Genomic DNA, 27,574 nt, shown 5'->3' on the forward strand with positions numbered 1-27,574 from the left:
ACAATCATACACAAGACGGGACTCCCATGAACACTCCTCATGGATGAGGGAAGTGTTCTCAGTGACCTGCCCATCCTTGACCCATTGACAGTTAAGGGGTTGCCAGAGGAACGGGGAGTCAGTCTCCTTGGTGTAACACTGGTAAGTTGCCCACACGTTACTACGAAACTCCCCTCTGCTCGTGCAGGCAACCCCAGTGAGACTCTGGGTTTATTCAGACATGATCATAAGAGGAGCACTAGTTGGGAAGGAGTTCAGCAGGAAAGGCGGGAATAGGACAGACTAATTAAAGACACTGTATTCCTGCATGGAATTTTCAAAAAAAAAACAGTCTACACTTCTCAAGATGTTGGTTCTAACTTCAATGTAATTCCAGTCAGTATCCTGGCAAGCTATTTTGTGGATATCAACAAAGTAACATCTAAATTTTAAGTGGGAAGGTACGGTTAAAAAGGACCTGAAATAGCATACTCTCGATACACTGGAAAAGAACAAGCAAGACTAGAGTACTGGCAATGAGACAGACAGTACAGAATGGCATACCCACGCAGATGCAACCTAAAACCTGAGGGTGAGAGCAGGGCCACATGAAGGGCGGGGACATCAGCATGAAGGCATCTCATGGTCCTTCCCGCTCTGGCTGTTTCGGCCATTGGCTCTCTTCCAGTCTCTGGCCTTCTGCACCAGAGGCTCCTGAAACTCACTCTGTAGGCTAGGCTGGCATTGAACCCACAGAGATCTACCTGTCTCTGCCTCCCGAGTGCCGGGATTAAAGTGTGTGCCGCCACCTCCCGGCATCAGAAGCTTTTAATTTGAGAGGCATCTGGGCTAGTTCCAGAAAATGTACAAACCACTGAACAGCGTGCAAACTCTTGACAGTACGCGTTTTTCTAGAAGGGGAATAAGACCTACTAGATTATTATTATTTTCCCAAAGAGGTCTGTGAACATCTTCCCCACACAGCACCTCCCGCTCCCCCAAAATTAAGAACCACTAGATGGTGTCTCCCTGTTACCAACACTTGCGAGGCTGAGGCAGAAGGGCTACCAGGAGTTCAAAGCCAGCCAGAGCAACACAGCAAACCAAAGCAAAAACAAAGTAAAAACAACCCTGCTATAGTTTAAGCTGAGGCATGGGTCTCAGTTCTTCTTCTTTTTTTTTTTTTTTTCTTTTTTTCGGAGCTGGGGACCGAACCCAGGGCCTTGCGCTTGCTAGGCGAGCTCTCTACCACTGAGCTAAATCCCCAACCCTAGGGTCTCAGTTCTTCTAAAGAGAGTGTGGCCTTTCCTCAGAGTCTCAGATTGAAGAGGAAGAAGCTGCTCCTGGGCCCTTCTTTAGCATTCTCTTAGTGCTTTAGATATGAAGTGTCCTCCTCAAAAGCTTCCTGTATGGAAAGCCTGGCCCCCCAGGAGAAACAGTGTTCAGAAGAGGAGCATTCAGATCATGTGGATTAATCCACTGTGAATCCCCAGTTTGAACAGACTACTAGGAGCTGGATTTGGGGTTTTGGTTCCTTTAAAAAAAAACAAAAATATCTTAAGACTATTTCTTGGCATGTGGAATGTGGGACTGCTTCAGCCATGACAGCAGCTGACTACAGTTTGCCTCCTGCTGTGGTCGGGGTGTGATTTTTGCCAGCTGCTGATGGTTTCTTTGATTTTGTGATGTTTGGAATTCTGGGGATTTTCTGGAGCGTATATAGATGCTGGAAACGTGGTGGGTTGTTGGTTGGTGTTGGTCACAGTTGGTTAATTAGCCATGTGCCAAGAAGAAACGAGAAGAAATTAGACATCCTGATGGCAAAGATCAGACTTGCCCCAAGGAACTCGGATGCCCATAGTCAGCAAGAAAGTCTAACTCATGTCACCCCATTTCTGACCCCTGACTTTATTCAGGGATCTCTTTCCTTTCCTCTCTATCCTTTTTTTTTTTTCTTTTATCTCATGTTGGGGGGTTGAAAGGGTGGAAGAAAGAACCCACAAAGTGGGCTGGAGAGATGGCTCAGTGGTTAAAAGCACTGACTGCTCTTCCAGATTCCAGAGGTCCTGAGTTCAAATCCCAGCAACCACGTGGCTCACAACCATCTGATGCCCTCTTCTGGTGTGTCTGAAAACAGCGATGGTGTACTTATATATAGTAAATAAGTAGATCTTTTTTAAAGAACCCACAAAGTAGCCGAAGACCAGACACACACACACACACACACACACACACACACACACACACACACACCCCTCTTTACTCTTAGCATTTGGGAGGCAGAAGCAGGCAGATCTTTGAGTTCAAGGCCAGCCTAGTCTACTGAGAAAGTTCAGAACAGCCTGGCCTGTCTCAAAAATCAAATCAAAAGACTACTGGGAGGTGGTAGAACTGTGTAAAGTGGGACCTGGTTGGAGGAAGTGGGTCACTGAGAACAGGAGTGACAAACTTTGTTCTTGGCCTTCCTGTCATCCTGCTTCCTGGCTGCCAGGAAATGAGCAGCTCTGCTCAACCACACTACACCTTTCCACCATGTTGTGCCTCATCCACCATACCCTTCCACACACTCTGCCTTATCAACCATAGCCTCTGCCTCACCACGGTCTAGGAGCAACAGAACCAAAATCCTTCCAGCCTTATGTCCTCCCAGGTATTCCTAGTTTGATGTTCATAGTCAGGATATCTGATTTCTTGTTGTAATCCTTCCTGTCTGAAGTTGTCACAGGAGCGAGAAGTCTGACTAACATGTACAGATGTCATTCTTAAATCAAATGGACCATCGTGGCCCTTAGACTTGGACCTCCCATGTTCCCTACTAACATGTGTTACCTCAAGAAACAACTAGTTGCACAAGTTGGAAATGGATCAGCTAGCCTCAATCTGACTTTCCTCTGCCCTCTTTCCCCTTGATATCCCACTCGCATTTGATTCTGAATTTACTTTATTTTTCCCCAAAATCACTACCTCCCCTTTCCTCAAAATTGCCACTAAACCAATTAATACAAATTGCTTGGCTCTCCGTATCCATATGTGCTTGACCGTTTAGAGTGATACCATTTCATATTCCTCAAATCCCATGGGAAGCAAAGGTTACCTGTAAAATCACGGGGAAGAAAGAAGCCAGAGGATACCAACGAGAACTGGTCCATCTCATTGAAGTCTCTCAATCACTGTGACATGTTCACACTAGAATTACTCCTAATCCTGGGCCAGTGACATAGGCTTTAATAACGATGAGTTGGAGTTCATAAATGGAGTATTAATACCCATGGTCCAAGAAAAAAATTCATCAGGATCTTGAAGCTAGTCTTACTCTAAAATGAATAAGTACAGTGGAGAAAGAGAGAGACAGAGACAGAGACAGAGACAGAGACAGAGAGAGAGACCAATGCTGTCTTATCTCAAATCAACTAGTGGTATTCAGCCTCTAAACAGCGTCATCTGGAGCTGGGTGTGGTGCCTAAAGCCTGTAATGCCAGCACCCTGGAAGCTGAGGCAGAAGGTTTCAAGCATTCTAGGCCAGGGGCTCCATGGCACAGGGCTTGGTCAGCATCCACGAGCCCCTTGATCCAATCATCAGCACAAAGGAAAAAGAAGAGAGGGAGGGGCGGGAGGAGGAATCCCAGGACACTCAACATCCTGCTACATACTGTTTTAAAATAATTCAGGCAGGCACTCTAATCCCAGCAGGTGGGAAGCAAAAATCTGTGAGTTCAAGGCTCACCTGATCCATGTAGAAAGTTCAAGGGCAGATCTACATGGAGAGACCCTGTCTCAAACATCAATAAACTGTCTTTGGAATTATGGAGACTAAATATTCTCTGCATTTGGAAAATGGTTTTAGTTCTATGTATAAACACTTGTAAATAAAGTTTGACTTTTACTAAAGAATGTTCTCATAAATTATTCTGAACTCTGACATAATCTAGTTCCCCGAATCTGCACTATTCCGGGAATATTATTTTCTGAATCCAAAACTATCATCTAGCCTTTCCCTCGTTTACAGATGGAGAAACAAAATCTGAAGAAATGTTAGTTCCTGTAGGTCAGCCAGAGTGAAAAGTAGAAACTTTCATCTCTATTTAATTTAAATCCTAAAATCAAAACTGGACATGGGATCAGCAAAACTGGTTTGGACTTCGATAGGTTTACTTACTTACACCAGGGAAACCTGTGAGGACCGCGGTGAGTGCCTGCCGATTGGTAAAAGTTGAGGATTCTTTAGTTCTTACCCTCCACTTAAGGAGATGGGCTGGAGATGAGGAGTGGGTAACAACGCTTGAACTCCTCCGCGCTAGAGGGCGCCAGAACCTCTATTTTAGTTGCGCGAAGCTGAGGCTTCACCAACCGGAAGTTCTTTGCCCTTAGCAAAGATGGCGTCCGATAGCCTACACCAATCAGGTTGCTCTACTGAGAAGCGGCGCTTCCTCCCTCCCGGCCAAGGATCTGTGCGGTCCGAGAGTTCCGGTGGGCCAATCAGAGCGTCCTCCACACACGAACGCGTCGACGTCAGAGGTGGGAGGAGCCCAGTTGTAATTTTTGGCGGGATCCGGTGTGGACCGGCAAGAGAACCAACCGTGTCTTAGGTGAGCTTTGCGGCCTTTGTGTGTGTCGGGGACTCTGGGCGTCCGCGCAGGGACTGGGGTCTGAGGGAGAGGCGCGAAGCTCTGAGGGGAAGAGGCGCCGGAATCTTGATCGAGCGAAGCAGGCGACCTTCGGCCGAGGCTGGAACGGGCAAGGCGCCGGCCGGGGCTGGAAGATTGGGAGCTCGTGTGCATAAGGAGCCTGTTTTGGTTTATTTTCTTTTTTTAAGAGCGCCCTTTTACTTCTGTTTTTTAAAAGTTTGTCTCTCACAGTTTCATGTACGCACATGTAAATATGGCAATTCAACCCTGTTAGCTTCCCTTTTCTCTAAACCCCTTCCTCACCGGTGATACGTACCCTGTTACTTTCATGTTTCTTTTATCTTGTTTAAATAACCCACTGAAAGCAGTTAGAGTTGCCTGCATAAAGAGCACCCTTTTAAAATGCTCGCCCTCACTGACTCCTCTCTCCCTGGGGGATGGCGGCATACGCCTTAACAACCTCAGTTTCAGTGTGCTTGTGTACGCCGATGTAGCAGAGCAGTGAGTTTAGAAGAACATGTAAAGAAGTGTGCAGTAAGCACGCATTAAATACTAACAGAACAGCCCTTTTCCAGATCATTCTCAGAACAGAACAGTTTAAACACAGTTGCCTGACACACACAGTTTATATCTGAGGAAACAGTAAAGCAAGGCAGAAGGTCATATCCAGACTCGGGGTACACCAAAGACAGCGTTCAGCCTGTCCTTCCGCCAGATTGGGTCTGACATCCAACAAGAACAAATGTGTCTTATAAATTAAATGCTAATGTTGGTCGAAGGAGGCTGGAAATCAGGTCCAAAAAACAATCCAGGGAGCAAACTATACTTGAGGTAAAAGGCCTTCTGCCTCCCCTACCCCCACACACACCCTGGAGCCTCTCTCACAGTTCACTGTTTGGCACGATGGCCAGGGTTCTGATAACCTGCTTCTGCCTCCCCGGTACTACGATTCAAGGCGTTTGATACCCTACCCAGCTCCAATGTTATCTTTCTATCTTAATTTTTCTGGTCCTCTATGCTTTGCCAAGTAGTGTGGAAGTACAAATCCTAACTTATGGTAGAGCTATGCATCTCACACTAAGCTTCAACAGATAAAGTAGTCTTCAAATGCATTAGAACAGTAAAACAGGACAATAACCCTCAATTTTACCACAGCCCGAATAGCTCCTGTTCACACTGAGTCTGTAGTCTGCCCCACACCCTGTACTGCACGGCAGTTTGGTCTCTAACCCCAGTTTGAAGCCAGGTAGAAGAGCTTATGTGAGAGGAGGGGATGCTCCTGGGCTGTTGGTAATGGGAGAGGGCAGGAGACATGCTGGGTGCCGGGTCCTGGGCGAATCCTAAGGGTGGTGTCCCGGAATCGCTGGGACATGGTTTGTTGGATGTGCCCTGTGAGAAGAGTCAGTGACTTCTCGAATGTTGATTTTTCTGCAGCCCAGAACCTTTGTTGCGTATCTCCTGGACCAGCTACCTGATCCTTCCTTACCCTTCCACGGCTCAGCCATTATCTTGAAAACATGAATGGTAAGGCCGTCTAGTTTTATGGCTTCCTCTTTGCTGTGTGGAAAACTAGCACACCGTCCTTCACTCTAGCACAAAGCAGCCGGGAGCCAGGGCTGCTTAGTAACTGATGTCTAACTGTCAGACCGGGAAATTGAACTGGGCTGTCTGACTCCAGAGTTACGTTGCATGTGGAAATCTTTTGAAATGGTTTTAGTCTAGATCCGATTTAAATTCTGGTGGTCCTTTCTTTGGAGTTTTGCTTGTTTGTTTGTTTTTTTTCTTCAGGAATTTGTGCAAAGAAAAATCCCAGTGGAAAAATACTGCTCTGTCGAGTACAGCTCAGTTGGAGCAACAGAGTGTTTGTTCCACGGGCCCTGAACAGCGGACTGCATGGCGGGTGGGGGAGTTGTTGTTCTCTTTGGTGACATAAATGAGCTCGTCGCCAGAAACTATTACTTTCCCCCGGGTTTTTTAGATTTTGTCTTCTTCAAGAAAAGTGAAGGCAAACATTGAAATTAATAACACTGTGTGGAGTGCGGTGGCTTAGCTCTTTAATCTCAACACTCAGGAGTCAAAGGCAGGTAAATCTCTGAGTTCAGCCTCATAGTACTGGGATACATGAGATTGAGTCTCAAAAAAGAAAAAGAAACTATGTTCTGATTTGGGTTAATTTTATCTATAACATGAAATTACCAGTGAAATAAAGTGTTGTTTAATGATTAAAGGTCAAATAAAGGCAAATATGACAGAAAAGTTAATGATAACTAATTCTGGGTGACGAATGTTTACGTATCTTTCTCCATTTAAAAGTAACAGTGGGCCAGGCTGTGTGACACCCGCCTTAAATGTCAGAACTAGGGAGGCAGAGGCAGGAGGATCTCTTGAGTTTGAGGCCAGCCTGGTCTAGAGAGTGAGTTCCAAGTCAGCTACAGCAAAACCCTGACGAAAATAAATAAATAAAGTAAAAATAACAAAAAGTAAAACGGTAGGCAAGGTCTTTATCTATGTTAAAGCGTTTTTTACTTATTCCTTACTGGCCAGATCTCAGGAAACTTGGTAGTGTCAGAAGCTAGCTCGTTAAAGCAGTGCAGGGGAAAAGGTCCGGCCTGGTCCTGGCCCACTCTTTCTTTACTCTCCTCGGTGTCTTCTAAGAGGCGCTCTGGCAGGACAGTAGGTCCGAGAGAAGCAGGCAGAGTGGCAAATCTGGAGGCTCCTTTCAGTTGCCCTGTGAGTGCTGACCGGCACGTTGAGTAGGGTGTGCTTGTGTCTCCGCCCGGGGTGGACTTTCGTTCCCATTTCTTCTAGTGGAGGAAGACGACTTGTGTGTACTGACATCTCTGCTGGAGGAGAACGAGGCAGCAGCCGTGCCCTGTGGCTCGGAGGAGAATGAGAAGTCCTCGTCTCTGGAGGAAGGTGACCCTGATGAATTCGATGAGCTTTTTGATGCTGACGGCGATGGTGAATCTTACACAGAAGAGGCCGACAGTGGGGAAGAGGGAAAGACCAGGGACCAGGAGGAACGGTTGGCCACTCTCTTTGGTGATGTGGAGGACCTAACAGATGATGAAGTTCCTACATCGCAAGTTGAAGACAGCAGTGTCCCCCCTGCTCCTGTTCGCAGCCGAGAGAAAACCAATCAGGAGTTGCAAGGTAGCCATGATTGTGGTGGCTGGCTTTTTCCAGTTTGCTCATGAGACAGTAGGCGACCCAAGTTTCACGGTTCTCGTTAAAATAACTGCAGATGCAAGGGTGGTTGGTGACCAATCGGTTTTTCTTTTCAAAAAGGATGGAAAGACGGCTTAGTAAGACACATGTGTGAGAACCCAAGTGCAGAGCCCCAGTGTGAGGAGTTGGGGACAGATGGGTCTCTAGGGCTCAGAGCCAACCTAGCAGACCCTGAGCTCAGTGAGAGACCCCACCTCAAAAAACTAGGCAGGAGCAATGAAGGAACACCGACCCCAAAGCCCTTTGTATACAAGCACACGTGGCTGAACTCAAATGGGTTGGGGGACTAATAAAGTCAGCACTGCAGTGTTCAGGGTCCTCCTTACATCCCTGTCAGCTAGTGAGGCTTGATCCTCCACAGAACGGCTCTAACACTTTATATTTCTCATAGAGTGTATTAATACTTTAGGACGTATGTACATGGGGAGCCAGGGCAAGGCTGCAAAGCTCCCACGCAGTTTGGTTGAGCAAGAGACCATTTCTGAACTGCCCTTTTGAGACACGCATGCCCTTTGTCGGTCCTGGCCCTGTCTCACATCTAACACAGAAGCCAGCACTGATTGCACTGTGGCACTTCAGTCTATGATTGCTTGACCTCTGTAACATGTTTGTATGAATTCCTCTTTGGGGATTCTGCTCTTCCGAGACAGGGTCTTACTATGCAGCTCAAGCTGACCTCATCTCCCTCTCTGTGCTCAGCCTCCTGAGTGCTGGAATTGCAGGCTTACCCCACCACGTCTCACTAGCAGTATGAGCTCCTGGCTAGCTCAGGTGTCAAAAGGCTTGCTTACTAAGGATAAAAGGGTTCTTTAAGGAACCTCTCAAATTCCTCTATGAAGTTCCAGCAGTAACTATGGGAGTGTCTTGTGGGTCTCAGGGTCTTGGGTGGGGATAGCATTGTTTGTGTTGGATACAGCATGCTCTCCTATCTGAATCTTAATATACTTTTCTCTTGTAGATGAATTGAAGAAGTTGCAAGAGCAGATGAAATCCTTACAGGAGCAGCTCAAAGCTGCATCACTTCAACAGCCTCCAAGTTCAGCCCCTTTGCACGAACCACCTGGTAAGGTGACCGTAATTGTGGCAGTAATATGCATTTTTGTTACCAAGAAACTGTAGCATTAGTATTTCCACCCAGCACCTGCCAAAACCAGCCTTCCTGATTTCTTTCAATTCTGAAGGTGCATCTCTGCGGCCCCCACCTCAGGAGAAGAAAGTTAGGAGAATTCAGGAGTCGGTGTGCTTTTCTGCAGAGCTTGATGTCCCTGCCTTACCCAGAGCCAAGCGGGTGGCTCGAGTGCCAAAGACTCCTGCAGGTGTGGTACTCCAGGCCCGGCTGGGTCTCCCTGCTCGGCTCTGTTGAAAACCCATCATTCTACTGGTGTGTGCATGTGGTTTGTAAGAGAGGGTTGCAGGCAAATGAGTTTGTGTGTATACAGATCCCCGGGGGCTGGAGTCACAAGCATTTGTGAACTGCCCAGCCATTGCCACACAGAGGTCTACTGGACCTCACTGAAGAGAGCTAGACAATACTCACAAAGTGGTCTTATTCTCCAGCGAGATTTGATTATGTGAGGCCTGTACACACTTGGCGCCTCTAGCACTTGGAGGAACCTGCATTCTAGGCCACTCTGAGCTTCAGAGTGAGACCCAGTCTCAAAATAGCAACAAAAAGTATCTAGTGCCTTGATAACAAGAAGAATACCATAAGCAGGTTTTACGACTCTCGGTCATTCTCTCTCCACTTCTTATGCTAATTTTCTAGAGTCATCTTCAAGGACAAGTGCACCCTCACAACCACTGCGGGTTATTTCCAGTTTCTTAGAGCCTAAAAGCTCTCCGGCTAGGTCAACAAGCATACCCTCACCTCAAGCTGTTCCTGGAAACAAATGCAGTGGGATGACTAAAAATCAAAGCAAGGCAACCCCCGGGAATCCTGGGGAGCCGTCCCCGCAGGTTCCCCAGGTCTCTGTGGAAGCTTTCTCAGGCCTACGCCTCAGGTCAGTAGTTGTGACATCCCTTTGCATCCTTTTATGTGTCCCACTTAGGTGGCTCTCACTCCTGTCAGAAGATGGGTCTTCTAGAGGGCATGTGTGTGTCTGTGTGTGTGTCTGTGTGTGTGTGTTCACGCAGCAGCAGCTCTTGACTGAGGGATCCCAGTGTGGAGGGCAGCACTGTCTTAACTCAGTACACTGTGGTGTGGACTGTTTAAGAAAGGCTTGTCTACACAATGATAATGGTGGCCGAACACCTTTAATCCCAGTGAACTGGACCCAGAAGCAGGAGGAGCTTTGTGAGTTCAAGGCCAGCCTGCCCTACATAGTAACACAGATTTCATTATAAAACTTCCCATCTTTGTATAGGTGTGGTCTAGTCTATATTTATTGTGTACAGAGTTAGGATCCTAGACAATTCTTAAATGTATACAATTGAAGTCTATACAGTTTTTGAGTATACACAGTGTTTGATTCCCACAGGCAGAAAGCTGAGGAAAAAGGATTGGGAAATAGGGCTAGCCTGCATAACTGTATGACCAGCCTGTGCTTCAAAGTTAACCACAGTCTCAAAAGCAAAAAAAGACACAGAATAGCAGTGCCTTCTTATAATCATAGTAAGATTACAAAAGAATATAAAGTAAACTTTACAGGTAAATCTATTTCCAGGGAAAAGTAACCCTCGCTTTAAAATTATTTTTTAGTCTTCTTTAAGGGGGGGAGGGTGCTTACCAAGACAAGGTTTCCAGGCCAGTCATAGTGAGATGCTGTCCCAATTAAATAGAAGCGCCCCGAGCCACAGGAGAGGTTGCTGTCTGTAATGTCCCTAAGCACGTCGTAAGTGCCAGAGAGTGTCACCAGAATAACGACCTAGCAATTTCCGGCTTCTTGGCCCAGGCGGCCTCGAGTCTCCTCCACAGAGATGAACAGGAAGATGACAGGTCGGAAACTGATCAGACTGTCTCAGATCAAGGAGAAGATGGCGACGGAGAACCTGGAAGAGACAGATTGGGTGACATTTGGGGTTATCCTGAGGAAGGTCACGCCACAGAGCGCTAACAGTGTAAGCTGCTTTATTGATTCCTGAGCTGCGCCAGCCCCGGCTAAAGGGGTCCCGGGTCTTCACTTGGCACCTGTTAAATAACTCCTGATGGGCACTCACCTTTGGCTGGTGTTCAAGGGTACTATCTGCAAAGAACGCTCGGCTGAGAGACAGTGGGGCTGCTATTGTCCAGTCATTCTGACTATTTCAGTTCTCACTGTTTAGGAGACACCTGTGTTGGTCCCTGAGATGCTGTCATCTCTCCTGTGGAGAAGGCCAAGTACTGAGAGGCTGAGTCCACAAATCCCAGAGATAGGTGTCTGTGAACGTAAGGTGCTGGGATCCCTGGCCCATCAGTGAGCTGTGTACTGAGACAGCTCTTAATAGCAGCAGCGGTGACATTAGTCGCCTGCTCTCCAGCCCTGTGGTCGGTATAAACGATAATGCTGTAGGTGCTTCTTGTCTCATACCAGGATGGTAGTGGGAGGTTGTCGCACACAATCCGGTACCTGTGCCGCTGGATGTGCTAGGTTACACTGTCTCCTTAGGTTACTTGTGGCCTGCCTTGCTTCTGTTTCGTCTCAAATGAGGCAGGTAATAAACGCTAAAGCCCAAAGAAAGAAAGAATTTATGATTTGAAAGCACTCTGACGACCATCTATTTAAGGTGAATTAGAGTCAAATGTTTTCCCACAATAAGACACCCGAACCATTCCATGGTCACTCTGTACGCCAGGGTTTCAAACGTGACTGAAAGGAACTCTGTTCACTCCAGGGGAAAACGTTTAGCATCTGGAAACTGAACGACCTTCGTGACCTGACCCAATGTGTGTCCTTGTTTCTGTTTGGAGATGTTCACAAAGATCTCTGGAAGACAGAGCAAGGGACTGTCATAGGGTTGCTCAACGCAAATCCCATGAAGCCCAAAGAAGGCTTGACGGAGGTGAGACTGGAGGGCTTGGACTGTTTGGCTGTGGTTTCTGCAGTTACTTCTTTATCAGAAACATCTGTGTTAATCTTCCAGGGCTCTGCCTGATTCTGTCGCCATTCTAGCTCTTCACTGGCTGGCTCACTGCCTGCCAAGATTCTATGAACCTTGTTCTAAATGGTTTTGAGTCAGTATCACAGTTCCAGGGTTTACTGTGAACTCTTATTGTCACTGCTGTATTACTGATCATCATAGAGAACACACACTTGACGCAGCTCGAGTGGAGGTGAAAGAACAACTTTATGGAGTCATTCTTCCTTTATGTGAGTCTGGGGAGCGAACTTGGGGCTGCAGCCTTGCGCAGCAAGCATTTGTACCTCGGCCATCTGGCCAGCTCAGCTTTACCAAACACTCCCACTCGGGTGTCCTTGGATCCCTTCATATGTGTCCATGGTTGTATCAAGATCAGTCTGATGCAACTGCATGAACTTTGCTTCATTAATGTTACTGTCCTAGCTGGCACTTCAGTCAGAGCAAGCCTCCATCCTCCCAGTCTGCATTAGAGCTTTGTTACCATTGCTTCCTAGTAAGTTGCTAGCCAGTGTAAATTGCAACGGAGAGTTTTCCCCCTCTGGCCCAGCAAGAGCTTTATTTTCAGTAGAGAATGGCAAAAGTCTTCATTTGTTGCCTGGGGGTGTATTTGATCATTCCTGACAACACAACAAAAAAACTTCAATAGGGTTTCTTTTAAACAAACAGTGGGGGTTGATTCCTCTGTCTCCTGTGTGAGATACGTGTCGACCCGGGATCCCGCTAAGACCCGGGATCTCGTTAATAAAGCTACCTCGTGCTTTTACATCAAAAAAAAAAAAAAAAAAACAAACAGTGGGGTGTAGATGGGTGTGGTATTCACACCTATAATCCCAGCAGTCCTAAGGCAAAGGCCAGAGGATTACTGCCATTGCTTCAAGGCCAGTCTGAGCTCCAAGGTAAGATTCTGTCCCATAAAACCACTCTGTGTGTGTGTGTGTGTGTGTTTCTCTGTGACCTGTGCTGGCCTTGAGCTAACGGTAGACCTCTTACCTCTGCCTCCCAAATTCTTTAACTTACTGCCTTTATTAGTTTACCGTGGGCTCGAGGTGGGGTGCATGTGTGTCGGCATATCTGTGGAGATCAGGAGACAGCTTGTAGAATGGGCTCTCACCTTCCACCATGTGGGTTCCTAGAGTTGAACTTAGGTCGTCAGGGTTGTTAGTAAGTACCTTTACCCACTGAGCCATCTTGCCAGCCCAATTTTCTTCTATGTATAGTCTAGTATTGTGCTAGGTATGGGGAAAGTGGCAAGTCTTGGGTCATTCTGGGCTAGGTGGTGAATTTGAGCTATCCTCTAGTGTACAGCAAGACCCTGGCCTCTCCTCCCTCACAAAAACAAAACACTAGAAACAGGCAACTTAGTGATGCCATAGCTCTGTGTCTTAGCTACTTTCTTATCCCTGTGAAGAGTCACCATGACCATGGCAACTTATAAAAGAGAGCCTTACAGTGTCAGAGATGAGTCCATGATCATCGTGGTGGGGGGCACAGCAGTGGACAGGCAGGCGTGGCACTGTGTAAGAGCCTGCATCCTGATCCATGAATTTCAGGCAGAGAGACTGGCCCAGTCGTGGACTTATGAAGCACCAAAGCCCACCCCTAGTGATATACCTCTTCCAACAAGGTCACACCTCCTAATTCTTCTCGAAATATTTCCAGCCAACTGAGTACCAAATATTCAAATACATGAACCTCTGGGGCAATTTTTAGTCAAGCACCACAGTGAGTTTCTTGCCTTTCCCTCTTGGTTACAAGCTGACGCCAAATCACCTATGAACCAGAATACTGTAGCTTCTTACCCTGGGAGGGGAATCTAGTCATTGGCTATTTTATTCATCTGGGTTGGGAAGCTCTGAACAGCTTGATATTTTCTGCTAAAGTTCCTAGATCTGGTGGAAGGTCTTGGACAAACTCAAGCTACCAGGGTGTGAACGCAGTTAGATAGAACAGCTCTGTTACTGATAGGTGTGAACGCAGTTAGATAGAACAGCTCTGTTACTGATAGGTGTGAACGCAGTTAGGCAGAACAGCTCTGTTACCAGTAGGCTGCTCAGTGGGCTCACCCCTCGAGGCTCGGGAGAACTGTCTGGTATAGATGGGGGCTTACCTGTGGCCAAGTTTGCACAGATTCTGTTACCTAGCAACCACTGGGCCCTGTGACTTCAAGTGACAGGATGCTCTGTTCTGGAAACAAGGACAGGGCCCAGGCCCTTGAGGACAGCCCTTATCTCAGCCTGTGTTCTTGGTAGGTAGGCTTGCCTGAGAGTTGGCAGCAGGGAGCAGGAGAACTGAGTCAGCCATGGTCATTAAGACTGTCCCCCCTCTTATCACCACTGGTGGCTGGATGAAGGTGAGCCAGCCTGTCTCCTTTTAGTAGGAAATCAAGAACTTCCCTATCAATTGCTATTTCAGTCTAATTTGCCAAGCCTCAGTCATGTGACCATTGTGAGCTATAAGGAATGCTGGGAAAACAGTGCCGAGATATGTCTGAGATTGAGCACTTGGCCAGCCTGGACAGCCACGAGGAAGGAAAAGTTGGTTCCGGAAAAGGGAGCCGAGATTGAGTCTTCTGCACTGCCTAGTCTACAGTTGTATAGAACACTGGCTTCAAAGATGCCTTCCCAGACCAGATGCAGACATATCTGGATTAAGACCTTGGCACTTATGTAAGCTCTCTCTCACAGGTGTGCTTATCTATCGATCATCCTCAAAAAGTCTTAATTATGGGAGAAGCTATGGATCTGGGGACCTGTAAAGCCAAGAAGAAGAATGGAGAGCCGTGCACACAGACAGTCAACTTGGTGGGTCACAAACCCTTTAGTGTTTGCCTATGCACAGTCAATCATGAGGAACAGACTTCAGGTGCTGTGGTGGTGATGAGCAAAGGGTGCACTGGAGGGCACGGGCTCAGCAAGCACATAGTGTTGTGAGGTTAGGAGAGATGGCGTCACTGCTGACCGGGCCCTTGTCGGGTGCTTTTCCCTGCAGCATGACTGTGAGTACTGCCAGTATCATATCCAGGCCCAGTACAAGAAGCTTAGTGCAAAGCGGTCCGATCTGCAGTCCACTTTCTCCGGGGGACGGATTCCCAAGAAGTTCCGCAGAGGCACCAGCCTGAAGGAGCGGCTGTGTCAAGATGGTTTCTACTACGGCGGGGTTTCTTCAGAATCCTTCGCAGCCTCCATGTAAGGCATTTCTCAGGGCTGCTCTTGGGAAAGGATTTTGCTTCTCTCTTAAGAGGTGGACTGTCCTGTTCTGTAACTGTCCTAGCGTACTTACGGGAGCTACTCTGTGGCTGAAGCCAGAGTGGTCAGGGACATCTTTTATTCCTAGGGAGAGGAGCACACTGAATGATTGGACCCTGAGTCATGGGATCTGAACTCAGACATCATCAGGTGTGATGTCTCACCTGCGATCCCAGCTCTAGGGAGACCCTGTCCCAAAGTGAGAAACCAGTCAGGAGAGATGGCTCATGGCTAGGAGCACACACTGCCAGCCAGAGGACCGCTGGATCAGTGTGCACAGACCTACTCTCATTCACAAGACACTCTTCAAGTGAGAAAAAGACCAAGAGGTGATGGCAGCAGAATCAGGAGTCTGCCAGCCATGGTGACTTCCAGGCCAGTGCGGGGTGTTTGAGCTCCTGTATGAAAACAGAAAGTGATGACTTTCTTGAGCCGCTATTATTACTCTTTGTTGTCGTGGTTATTATTCTAGAGGGAGGATGCAGGCCTCTTAGAATGCACCTCCAATGTCATGAACACGTGTTATGTGGCTCACGTCAGGGCACAGTGATGGAGAACAGGTGATCGTGGCCTCCACTGTGGTTCTAGACTGTCTAAGGAACCCCAGGTGACGTGTGGCCTTGTCATCTCACCATAGGGATGGTGTCTGAGCATTAACAGGTGTGAACATGTATAAAGGAACCTCGATTGAACTAAAGCAAGCAAACAAAACAAATTATTTTCTGGTCTTATAGAATTAGGCAAAAAGACTTGTGCTTTATATTAAGTAATCGCTCTTTAGTCATTATTTTTAGTAGCTATATTGTATCCTTTAATGGTTACTTACCATATTCCAATGGGTAAATAAATACTAATGGTATTTCTAATAACATTGTAGTTTTTTAATTTTTTGAGACAAGATTTCATGTAGCCCAGGCTAGCTACAAAGACTTATAATCGTAACTTACTTAACTTCAACAGCCATAAAGTATTTCAAAACAAATTCTTGGGCTTCTGTACCACAGTATTGGTGTAATTTTTGATGTTTCTGGCCCTTCGGCAAAGCTTTTCGTTCAGTCACCACAGTTCCTTCCCACATGTTCTGACCTGTCACACTCAGAGGCCACCCTTATGGTGAGAGGGCAAGGCCACACACATCACCCGGGGTTCCTCAAGCAAATCTGCAGGCTCTCCATCTGTGATTCAGTGTGTAAACCAGAACTCCTGGGCTACCAAGCTGTGGCTGGCGAAGCCTGCGAGTGTGGGTGGACAGGCCTTGAGGACCTTGGACCATTGGTAACAGATGCATCGGGAGTCCTCATATTTTGTTTCAGAAGGCATTATATATAGCTCAGTAACTTTCTGCTTTGGTTCTTGTCACTACAGGGCGGCAGCCATTGCTCCTAAGAAGAAGGTTCAAACCACGCTGACCAATCTGGTTGTGAGGGGCACACGCTCAGTCATCCAGGAAACAAAACAGAAGCTGGGTAATTCTCTCTGCATCCATCCTCTGTTTCTCTCTGTCTCCCAGGGGTGCAGTATTGGGCTGAGAATGGTTATGGCTCATGCTCTTCAGTGATGAGAGGCCACTCATCACCTGAGCTTCGTGGGCCATGTGGCGTAGGCTGAAGAAGAAAATTTGGTGACTGAGCAGTAAGGGAAATCTTCAGCTTGATCTGAGCAGGTCAGCCTCTCGGTGTCCAGCATTAGTCCTGGTTCCCGGCTGATCGCTTAGTTACCTTTTGTTAAAATAGGCATAGGTTAGACAGTGCCAGTCCACCCATAGCTTTGGTCCTGAGAGTGATCAGAAACCTGCATGGCCTCTTACTCATGCATACTCCAGAAATGGCATGTCAGTGGGTCCCACAATCCTTAGGGGCTGAGTGTCTGATGCCCTTGGCTGTCCTACTAGTCTGACCTTTAAGTTAAAAGTTCTGCATTGGCTGGAGAGATGGCTCAGCGGTTAAGAGCACCGACTGCTCTTCCAGAGGACCCGAGTTCAAATCCCAGCAACCACATGGTGGCTCACAACCATCTGTAATGGGATCTGATGCCCTCTTCTGGTGTGTCTGAAGACAGCGACAGTGTACTCATAAAATAAATAAGTAAATCTTTAAAAAAAGGGGGGGTGGGGATTTAGCTCAGTGGTAGAGCGCTTGTCTAGCAAGTGCAAGGCCCTGAGTTCGATCCCCAGCTCCGAAAAAAAGAAAAAAGAAGAAGGAAAAAGAAAAGTTGTGCATTTTTCTTTAGTATTCCATCTTACTCACTAACAGATTACTAAGTTATGACTATAGAGTTTAAAAAGTGAGCTCACATGATATCAAACCATTTACATTTTGAATCCTCTAAAATTAATGTCTGCATGTTTCAGGAATTCCCCAGAAGAGCTTGTCTTGCTCAGAGGAGTTCAGGGAATTGATGGCCCTGCCCACATTTGGAGCCAGAAACTTACAAAAGCATTTAGCCAGAGCCAAGTCCTCAGGTACAGCCAGCGTATGTGATTATGGGGTGTGTGCCCATGTTCCCCAGACCTTTTCTATGACCCCTCAATCTGTGGCCTGTGTTTTAGGGAGCCCCAAACCTGCCATCCAGTCCATCTCAGCATCGGCCCTCTTGAAGCAGCAGAAACACCAGATGCTGGAAATGCGGAAGAGGAAATCAGAAGAAATACAGAAACGGTAAGAGGAGCAGATTTGTCTCTCTGCCTCTAATTAATGCTACTGCTCCCAGAGCCAGAGCCTGTTGGTGTTGGGGAGACCAGTTACTATGGCCCTGGAAAGGAGAAAGGGAGAGAGTATGGAGACGCTTTCTGAGCACCGGTCTTGAGCTCCACAGCTTATCTACAAAATGAGAAACTTGGGTGCCACCATTCTGAAGTGAAGCCACAGACTTTGTTATTTCAAGGTGTCAGCTTGGAGCCAGCAAAATGGCTCAGTGGGTAAACATGGCTACCACCAAGCCATAGGAGCTAGGTTCCATCCACAAGCCAACACAGTAAAGGTCAGGACCCACTCCCACAAGCTGTCTGTCCTCTGACCTCCTATATGTACACTGGTGGGCAAGCAGGGTGGTACATGCCTATAATCCCAGTTCTTGAAGGTACAGGCAGGAGAGTTACAAGTTTAAGCAGCAGGGTGATCCTATAGGAAGAGTTTTATGCATCCTTCTGGAGAAAGTAAAGGATTGTCTTGTGGATGATGTAAACAACTATAAAATATGACATTCTTTTACTTCACTAACAGTATTTTGTGTGTTCTTGCATCTTCCAAAACTTCCCATCTAATTTTATATCCATGCTGTAATTGATCAGGATTCTGTGGGTGTTTCCTGTATGTGTAGAAGGGCCTCATGTTGAAGTGACCTTAAATAAAGAGTAGCTAGGTCATTACTGAAATGAAGAAGGCTGGCTCTGAGGTAGGCAGGGTAGAGCGTGCCTGTAATCCTAACGCTGATGAGTGAGGCTGAGTCAGGGGTCTGTCTCCTCAGCACCCTGTGCTCAGCACAGTGATACCCAGTCTCATGTAGCCCAGGCTGGCTCTGAACTCACCTCCCAAGTGTTGGAATTTTAGGCGTGTACTTATAACACATGGCTTGAGTTCTTCTGATGTGTTAAATCTATATAAAAGTAAATTGCAGTGCCAGTTTTCTTAAGGACTTTTGATTGGTTGACTAGTTTTGGGTGGGGTTGTTTTATTGTTTTGTTTTTGTTAGATTTTGTGTTTTTTGTTGGTTTGCTTTGGCTTTTTGTTTGTTTTTCAAGATAAAGTTTCTCTGTGTATCCTTGGCTGTCCTGAAACTTGTTCTGTAGACCAGGCTGGCCTCAAACTCAGAGAACTGCCTGCTTCTGTCTCCTGGGTGTTGGGCTTAGAGGCTTGTGCCACAGCCACCCAGCTTAGGTGGTGGTGGTTGTTGTTGTTGTTTCATCTCTAATTCTCTTGACAGTTCCATACATGCTTTTAAGGAACTATAGTCATTTCAACATCCCATCCCTCCTCCCTTGTGAAGGGTTTCTAAACATTCCGTGTGTATGCCCTTCCTGTAGGATAAACTGAGAAGGAAGGAGTGCAGAGAGGCCCCGGGGGTCTTACAGCTAACCACACACAGAGATGATTTTAGATATGCACTGGGCAGCACGTCCTGCCGAGCCAGTTGGTAAAGCAGTCATGCGTTAGGAAGCGAACATCCACAGCACAGTCCGTGAGCAGATGGCAGAGCTCGTGTTCTTAGTTGCTAATTTGAATTATTAGCCAAAGACAGGAAATTGTTTACCAACAACTAGTTGGCTTCCAGCTTAACTCAGGTCTCCTGGTCTATTTTGAATTCTAAGCCTTGGGTATATATTTATTGTTGTTTTATTTACTTTGGGCTTTGGGTGTGGAATGGACCTAGAGTATGCAAGACAAATGAATGATGCTGGTACTGAGCCTAGTACCCAACCCCATGTTTAGTTACTTCACATTCCCTTTAAGGTTCCTCCAGTCCTCAAGTGAGGTCCAGAGCGCAGCAGTGCCGTCCTCCTCTCGACAGCCTGCTGCCCAGTCCCCTCGAACTGGGGCTGAGTTCCCCAGGTTGGAAGGAACGGAGGCCCCGTGGACGCCCAAGCTGGGCAGAGGCATCTCAGATGGGGACGACGTTCTCTTCTTTGATGAATCACCACCACCAAAACCAAAGCTGAGCGCAGCAGCAGAAGCTAAAAAGGTGACGGGGGTGTCGGGCAGCCAGCCAAGTGCTTACTGTGCTCACAGACCTGAGTTTGGGTCCCTAACACTCAAGTAAAACGCCAGGCATGGTGGCTGCATGTGACCCTGGGGCGGCTGGGGGTGGGCAGACAACTTACAGGACTAGGTTCTCTTCAGCCACCATGTGGGTTCTCAGGTTAGAACTCAGGTCACCAGGCTTTTCCCACTGGGCCATCTCAGCAGCCCAGTTTCCGTTAAGAGAACCAAGGATTGTAGGACTGTAGGCGCCTGTCTTATCTCGTTTGTTTGTTTGTTTGTTTGTTTCTAGTTAGCTGCTATTTCAAAATTGAGGGCAAAAGGCCAGATTCTTACAAAAGTAGATCCAAACAATATTGTAAGGAGGCAAATGGACCCCCGAGATGTGCTGGGCGTGAAGGAGCGTGCAGAGAACAGCAACACGGTTTCTCCTGAAGGTATGGTGGCTTCGCCGTCAGTAGTGGGGACAGATCTGTTTAGAAGGACGTCTTCTAAGCATAAGTCCCCCAACATCCAGTGTTGGCTTGGGTCTCTAAATAGCCCAAGCTGCCTCGCTCCAGCTCTGTCTTTTTGCTCGGGTCCTGAGGGCTGGGTTTACAGTCACGAATCACCTGCCTGCCTCATCTGCTCGCTCCATAGAGTAACACGAACTTGGAATCGGAGCAGGTGGGGAAAGGGTTCCGTACCTGGTCTAGGCTCCTTAGTCTCTGCTTAATTTTTGGTTTCTGTTTCTTTGTTTGTTTTAAACAGTCTCATTCTGTAGCCAAGGTTGTCTGTCTTCAAACTCGGCAATTTTCCTGCCTTGCCTCTGCCAGCAATAGTATTATAGGCCATCAAACCCAGCTTTCTGTACACTGAGGTCACCCTTGCCAGTTACAACTGGGGTCCTGATGTAGAGGTCGAAGAACCTGGTGACAGAGAGAGAGCTAAGGGGTGAGACACTGGTTCCCTCAGTAATAACCGCTCTTGTTCTGCAGATGAACTGGAGCCCGCCAGGAAGAAAAGGAGAGAGCAGCTTGCGTACTTAGAGTCGGAGGAATTTCAGAAAATCCTAAAAGCAAAGTCCAAGCACACAGACGTCCTGAAAGAGGTCAGCACCCAAGGGATCGGGCCAGTGTCCTTCAAAACAAAGCTCTTGGAGGACTGGGCATCCATGTATCTGTATAGTATATGATTTGCTTTAAGAAGCAAGAGCATTTTAGATAAGGTGTGTGTGTGTGTGTGTGTGTGTGTGTGTGTGTGTGTGTGTGTGTGTGTGTGTGTGTGTGTGTTAGGGTGCATGTGAACTCGCTTGTGTGACTACCCCAACTCCAGAGCTGATCCATTAAGTAGGGGTGTGTGTGTGTGTGTGTGTGTGTGTGTGTGTGTATTAGGGTGCATGTGAACTCGCTTGTGTGACTACCCCAACTCCAGAGCTGATCCATTAAGTAGGGGTGTGTGTGTGTGTGTGTGTGTGTGTGTGTGTGTGTGTGTGTGTGTGTATTAGGGTGCATGTGAACTCGCTTGTGTGACTACCCCAACTCCAGAGCTGATCCATTAAGTAGGGGTGTGTGTATGTGTGTGTGTGTGTGTGTGTGTGTGTGTGTGTGTGTGTGTGTCTGTGTTAGGGTGTGTGTGTTAGGGTGTGTGTGTGTGTGTATTAGAGTGTGTGTGAACTCACTTGTGTGACTGTCCCAACTCCAGAGCTGTGTCATCGCTCTTCAGAGACAGCGCCCTGCCCACAGCCCTACATCTCTGGTTGCTTGGGACGTTCTTGTGCCCTGAGCATTTGCAGTGGCCAGCACCTAGCTGATGGGGCTGTCGTCCTTGGGACCTCCTGTACCTTCCTTCTGTGGACTCTGTGGGAGCACTGAACTGGCTGTCACTCATGCACTCTCAACTTAATGCCACTGCCCATCTCACTGTTGGCTGAGAACTTCTTTTAAATGCCTTAAGGTCTTCTTTTCGTCTTTTATTCCCTAGTTTAAGGTATTTTGTTTTGTTTTGGGTTTTTGGTTTTCTGTTTTGTTTTTCTCATGTGTGGGGTTTTTTGTTTGGTTGGTTTGGTTTTTTATACCTTTACAATCGTTAAGTTTGTAGGGTCCTTACACTTGTTTCCTCAGCTCTGCTTTGCTGATTGAGCTAAATCACGGTGTCATTATTCTGAGCGTATATTGCATTTGGTGCACTTACTCCCGTGGGTTCTGCCATTCAGGCCGAGGCTGAGCTACAGAAATCCTATTTTGATCCACTGGTGAAAAAAGAACAGATGGAAGAAAAGATGAGAGCCGTCCGCGAAGTGAAGTGCCGCGTGGTGACGTGCAGGAAGGTGCGCCGGGGCGGGGCTCTGCTGGGGGCGGGGGAGCTGCGCAGGATCTGAGGAGTTGTGGGATGTGAAATCATAGCTTGTAATATGTATTTAGAGTTGAAAATAAATAGTGCAAGATAGACAAGGTTCAGGTGCCCTGCCTGACCTGGAACTGTGCAGTGGCATGTTTGTAGGGAGATTCTGCTGTGTGGCCACTAGGACCAAGTTGTTCCTATTACTGTTTGTCAAGTTCTGACAAATCCTGGTGTATTGATAATTCAAAGTTTGCTACCTCTGGAACCTTGACCAAAATTTTTTAAAAAAAGAGAATAAAAAGGAAAAAAAATATTTTGAATCTTAATATTAACTTTGGCTTACATGAAACTCAAACTATGCAGTCAAGACTGTTCTTGAGCTTGCAGCCCTTCTATGTCAGCCTCCCAGATACTGGGGTAGAGGCTGCATCGCCAAATGTGCCCTTCCTAACATCTCAGTGTCACTGAGTGTTATTATATGCTTCTACTTAAATGGGGCAGACGTTAGAAAATAGGAATTGGTATAAGAGAGAGTCAAAGTCTTAGTTAGGGGTTCACCCTGTGAATAGACACCATGACCAAGGCAACTCTTATAAAGGACAACATTTAACTGGGACCGGCTTACAGGTTCAGAGGTTCAGTCCATTATCAAGGTGGGAGCAGGGCAGCATCCAGGCAGGCATAGTACAGGAGGAGCTGAGACTTCCAGGCAGCTCCATACCCACAGTGACACATCTACTCCAACAAGGCCACACCTCCTAATAGTGCCACTCCTGGGCCAAGTTTATACAAACGGTCACAATCAAGAACACTTGAGCCTGGTGTGGTGACTTGTGCCTCCAATCCCAGCATTTGGGAGGTAGTGATGGGAGGAGGCTATACATGATCACAAGTTTAAGACCAATCTGGGCTACACAACCCTGTCTCAGAAAAAAAAAGCATCATTAAAGATTAGGTGGTCATGTCCCAGCAGTGACAGAAGTGTAGAAGGCCCTGAGAGCAGCTCCTCCTCCCACCTTCAAAGCCCCTCACCTGTCATGTGGTGTCTGTCTGTCTGTACAGTGTGCCTACACCCACTTCAAGCCTCTGGAGACCTGTGTCAGTGAACAGCATAACCTCCACTGGCATGATGGTGTGAAAAGGTTTTTCAAATGTCCTTGTGGAAACAGGACTATCTCCCTGGACAAGCTCCCAAACAAGCACTGCCGGTATGAGCGCCACATGGGCTTCTCTGTGTCCGTGGTTCTTCCTGTATGGTCCCTGGAATATGAGGTCATCACCCCAAGCCTTCCCGTAGCTCCTGATAGCCCTCAAGTTGGAACTGTTAGCTGAGACCTAGAGGTAGAGCCTCCCCCAGCTGACAGTGTGCATGGTGGTAGGCTGAAGGGTATGTGTTAGGGTAAGCAGTGTGGGCAGCCCGTGGATAGGGTAGTGGGTCCTTTTCACCAGGCAGATGGCACTTACAAGGATGGGGCTCCCCCTGCCTTGTCTGGTCTCAATTCTTGACCTAGAACATTGTCCTCAATAGAGAGGAGCTAGGGGTTGGGGATTTAGCTCAGTGGTAGAGCGCTTGCCTAGGAAGCGCAAGGCCCTGGGTTTGGTCCCCAGCTCCGAAAAAAAGAACCAAAAAAAAAAAAAAAAAATAGATAGGAGCTAGTGCCTAGATGGCGCCCCTCACTGGGACAGGCACTGCCCTGTATTGCTGTCACCTGAAGTTTCATCTCTGAAGCCTCCTGATTATTGAGGAGTGGACAGCTGTTTCTCAGGTCACTGAAGTGCTTGACTCTGTAGCTTCGAGCATATCCGTTGATGAGGTAGATTATATGGGTGCCTCCTTGAGCAGCTCTTCCTTGAATGAAGGGGCAACTTGTTCCCTATGATCCCACCCCCACCCCCATTGTCTTCATGTGTATGGGTTGGGGAGCCGTTAATATCTTACTACTTAGTGAAGCCATTTTTTCTGTTTCAGTAACTGTGGCCTCTACAAGTGGGAACGGGATGGAATGCTAAAGGTATGTGTGGTGATCTGTTTTTCATTACAGTAACAAAAATTACCTGAGATAATCAACTTTAAAGAGGGAAGATTTCCCTTGGTTCACAGTTCTGCAGTTTCTGTCTGCTCGGTCTGTTTTCAGACCTTTGGTAGGAGAAGATGGCAAAGACTTGTTTATATCATATAGAACAAAAAAGATCCCTGGGTCCTGTTCCTTCAGGGTCCCATCCAGAGTGATTGAAGAACTCCCACTAGGTCACACTACCTCCCAAGAGCACCAATCAGGTGCCAAAGCTGTAGCAGATGGCCTTGGGCACATTCTAGACGTTACCCAGCTGTGTACTGCTGCGTGCTAATTCGTAAGTTGGTGACCCAGGGAAATAAAGATCTTAACTCATGCGCTCTCCTTTTTCTAGGAGAAGACTGGTCCAAAGATCGGAGGAGAAACCCTGCTGCCACGAGGGGAAGAGCACGCTAAGTTTCTCAACAGCCTTAAATGATGCTTCCGACACCTCCCAACCGGCCTTACCTCTGTGGCTCTGAGAAGCAAGAGATTGGCTCCATGCCGCCCATTTCCCTGATTGACACCACGAGAAAGAAGTGCTTGGTAGTCAGTGCCTACTCTTTCCTCTGTGTGCTGGCTGACACCATATTTAACATCAGTGTACACATGGAAACCAGAACTCTGTGGCCTCTCCCCGAGGTACAGATGCTGCCTCACAGCAGCCACACAGATTTTTGCCTCAGAACGGAAAGGTGTTTCAAGCTCTGCTTCTGGGTCTCCTTCGAGTGTTAATATGGACACCGAGAGACAAAGGGCTAGCATGGTACAGTTATCTCCCCATCTCATCCTCGGGCCTTAAGCGGAAAGCAAAGCTTGACCCACGTGTCTGTGACATCCCAACACTCGGCTTCTGGTTGATGAGTTTCAGTGCTGATGTTGGAGGCCACGGTCTTTCCTTCTGTCGCATATGATTTCAGCTTTTTCTTTGAGGTGGAGTCACTAGGCCAGTTTGGGACTCAGTTTCTTCGTATAGAGAAGGAAGTTGCTCTACCTACAGTGCTGTGGGGCTGAGAAATGCCTAAGCTCTCTTCAACCTGTAGCGTGGGTTTATTTAAAATAAAGTTTGATGCAACTAATAAAAGCCGATATACAACTAGAGAAGCTGTAGAACACGACTGAGAAACCAGCCGTACAGACAGAATCCCTGAGCACTTAGGGCAGGGTTACAGGTGTACTTATGTGTGTCAGGAATCTTAAAGATCAAAACATACCTAGCAAATCCCACTAAACATTTAGTTCTCGAGATTAGGCTAACAGTGCCTGACCTACGTGAGTGCTGGTTCTGTCTAGGGGTGAGGTAAGTTGGCGGGATCATTACTGGAATCTGAACTCCAGCTAGACAACGTGTCAAGAGGGTAATCATGAGAAAAGTAGTTACCGGACATAGATGGTTGAGGCTCTGAGGAGCCAAAGATTCAGGCTCATGGCTGGGTGCCCTACAGTTTTGTCTGTGCTCTGTGAGGGCCAAAGGGGCTGACCTTGGTAGTCCTGTTCCCCTTAAGGTCTGACCACCATTTTTAGGGGCGTTTGTGCTTTGGCTTCTAACTCAACAAAGGAAAAGAAATAAAGTATTAGTAAGGACCAAAGGTTCTTGGGAGTGATCTGAAAGGATGGGGTGTCTGACGTCGGCTGCAGAGTGGTCTGTGCCCTGTAAATGTGTTCTCCTCTGCGCAGGGCATGGCTGGTCTTCGCTTGCTGTCTGTAAGATGGTGACATGCTTACAAAGCTCTGGGGACTGAGTATGGATGTCTTTAATTTTTAAATTTTAATTCCCAAATAATTAGAAACACTATGGAACCCCTTCCTATTCTCACAGATATTGGAAGGTTGAATTTTTATGCATTATATGTGTGGTTTCCTATAATATTCAGGGGTGAGGAGGGGGTAGAGAGAACTACCCATGTGCCTTGAAAATATTCATTAATAGAATTAATCTTTTAATCCTGCCTTTTAGTGCTTTTTACCAACTATTAAATACTTTCATAGAAATTCACTACGTTTATCTTTTTTTTTTCTTGACTTAATATCAGAGCCATATCACGTCCTCGGACACTTGGAACTGGTTAGGCACTCAGCAGAAACGGGCTCATCTGAATCTATCTTTAAGATACTTGTTGTTTAAGGGTTTTCTTTTTTCTTGTATATTTTTTCCTGTTTAGAAATAAATAACTTTTTTAAAAACAAAATCCTGTTTCTAAACAAAAAAAGAACGATGAAGTCTTTTAGATAACAGTCTTTTGGAATAGAAAATAGGGAACTTCTGGATGCCTGGTAAATTGTCCCCAACAGAAGTTAAAACACCTCAGGGTGGCTGAGGTTTAGCAAAGTAAACGGACTGGTTAACTAATGTCCAAGGGCATGGATTCATTAGTCAGGCGCATGGGAGGCAGGGCAGTGGCTCAGCAGTTAGGAACAGTCTGTTCTTCCAGGAGAGCTTCAACATGGTAACTGAAACCGACTGTAATTCCAGGTCCAAGGAATACCCCACTTCCTGGACTATGCACGGCACTTACATGCAGGCAAAATATTCCTGCACACAAAATCAAATAAAATCTTTTTAAAAGGCAGCGCAAATCTGTTTGCTTAAATGTGTCACTGTCAGCCATCAATATGTGTACAGCGTCATCAACATGAAAGTCAGCGTCACTACCCTGTGGCAGGGCTCCAAAAATGAGAAGAGTTCAAACAGTGAAATTCTACATTTGCTAATATTTGAAAAAGGAATGAAAGGTCAGTTGGCTAAAGTAAAAGCAATTTGTAGAAAAACACTAGATATTTTTAAAAATTAAAATCAATCATTAGGACATTAAAGCCAGTTTCCAGTAAAAGCCCAACCTAGACCTACCTGTCCCCACTAGGACAAATGTAGAAAGTATTCTCTATACTCTCTGTAGCTGTCTCAGACACACCAGAAGAGGGCATCAGATCCCATTACAAATGGTTGTGAGCCACCACGTGGTTGCTGGGATTTGAACTCTGGACCTTTGGAAGAGCAGCTAGTACTCTTAACCACTGAGCCATCTCTCCAGCCCTTTCCAAGAGTTTAAGATAAATAGCATCACATAGAACACACTTAAGTGTCTGGCGTCTTTAACTTGCATGGTACTCTGTGAGATTCATCCATGTGGACACGTGTGCCCGCCCGTATTACTACTAAGCATGCTACTGAGTGGATGTGCTTGTCATTGGTTTAGTCAGTCACCTATTGGACATTTTGGTTGAATCTTTTTCACCTTTGGGGCTTTGACTGAAGCTGCTATGAAGATCCATAAAGAATCATTTCCATGTATATATCTTTAGGTCTTTTAGGTTAAAAAAAGAATCTAGAAATGGAATATCTCGGCTGTACCATAAATTGGTGTATGTTT

The 27,574-nt window shown here is 46.8% G+C and overlaps 1 protein-coding gene across 4 annotated transcripts; it reads left to right on the forward strand.

The window, feature by feature from the left end:
- The first annotated feature begins 1,184 nt into the window (after positions 1-1,184).
- Positions 1,185-26,780, forward strand: Mcm10 (minichromosome maintenance 10 replication initiation factor). 4 transcript variants are annotated; one of them, NM_001107366.1, is given in 20 exon segments: positions 4,523-4,565; positions 6,039-6,128; positions 7,413-7,757; positions 8,791-8,895; positions 9,014-9,148; positions 9,598-9,832; positions 10,724-10,889; positions 11,643-11,810; positions 14,573-14,689; positions 14,877-15,073; positions 16,499-16,599; positions 17,484-17,594; positions 17,682-17,790; positions 19,582-19,810; positions 20,120-20,264; positions 20,805-20,917; positions 22,022-22,135; positions 23,212-23,357; positions 24,119-24,161; positions 24,559-25,791. In NM_001107366.1, coding segments are annotated over 19 exon segments (2,670 nt in total). In that variant the 5' UTR covers positions 4,523-4,565; positions 6,039-6,121; the 3' UTR covers positions 24,643-25,791.
- Positions 26,781-27,574: the final 794 nt, after the last annotated feature.

The sequence above is a fragment of the Rattus norvegicus genome, chromosome 17, assembly GCF_036323735.1.
Source record: "Rattus norvegicus strain BN/NHsdMcwi chromosome 17, GRCr8, whole genome shotgun sequence".
Lineage (NCBI taxonomy): Eukaryota > Metazoa > Chordata > Mammalia > Rodentia > Muridae > Rattus > Rattus norvegicus.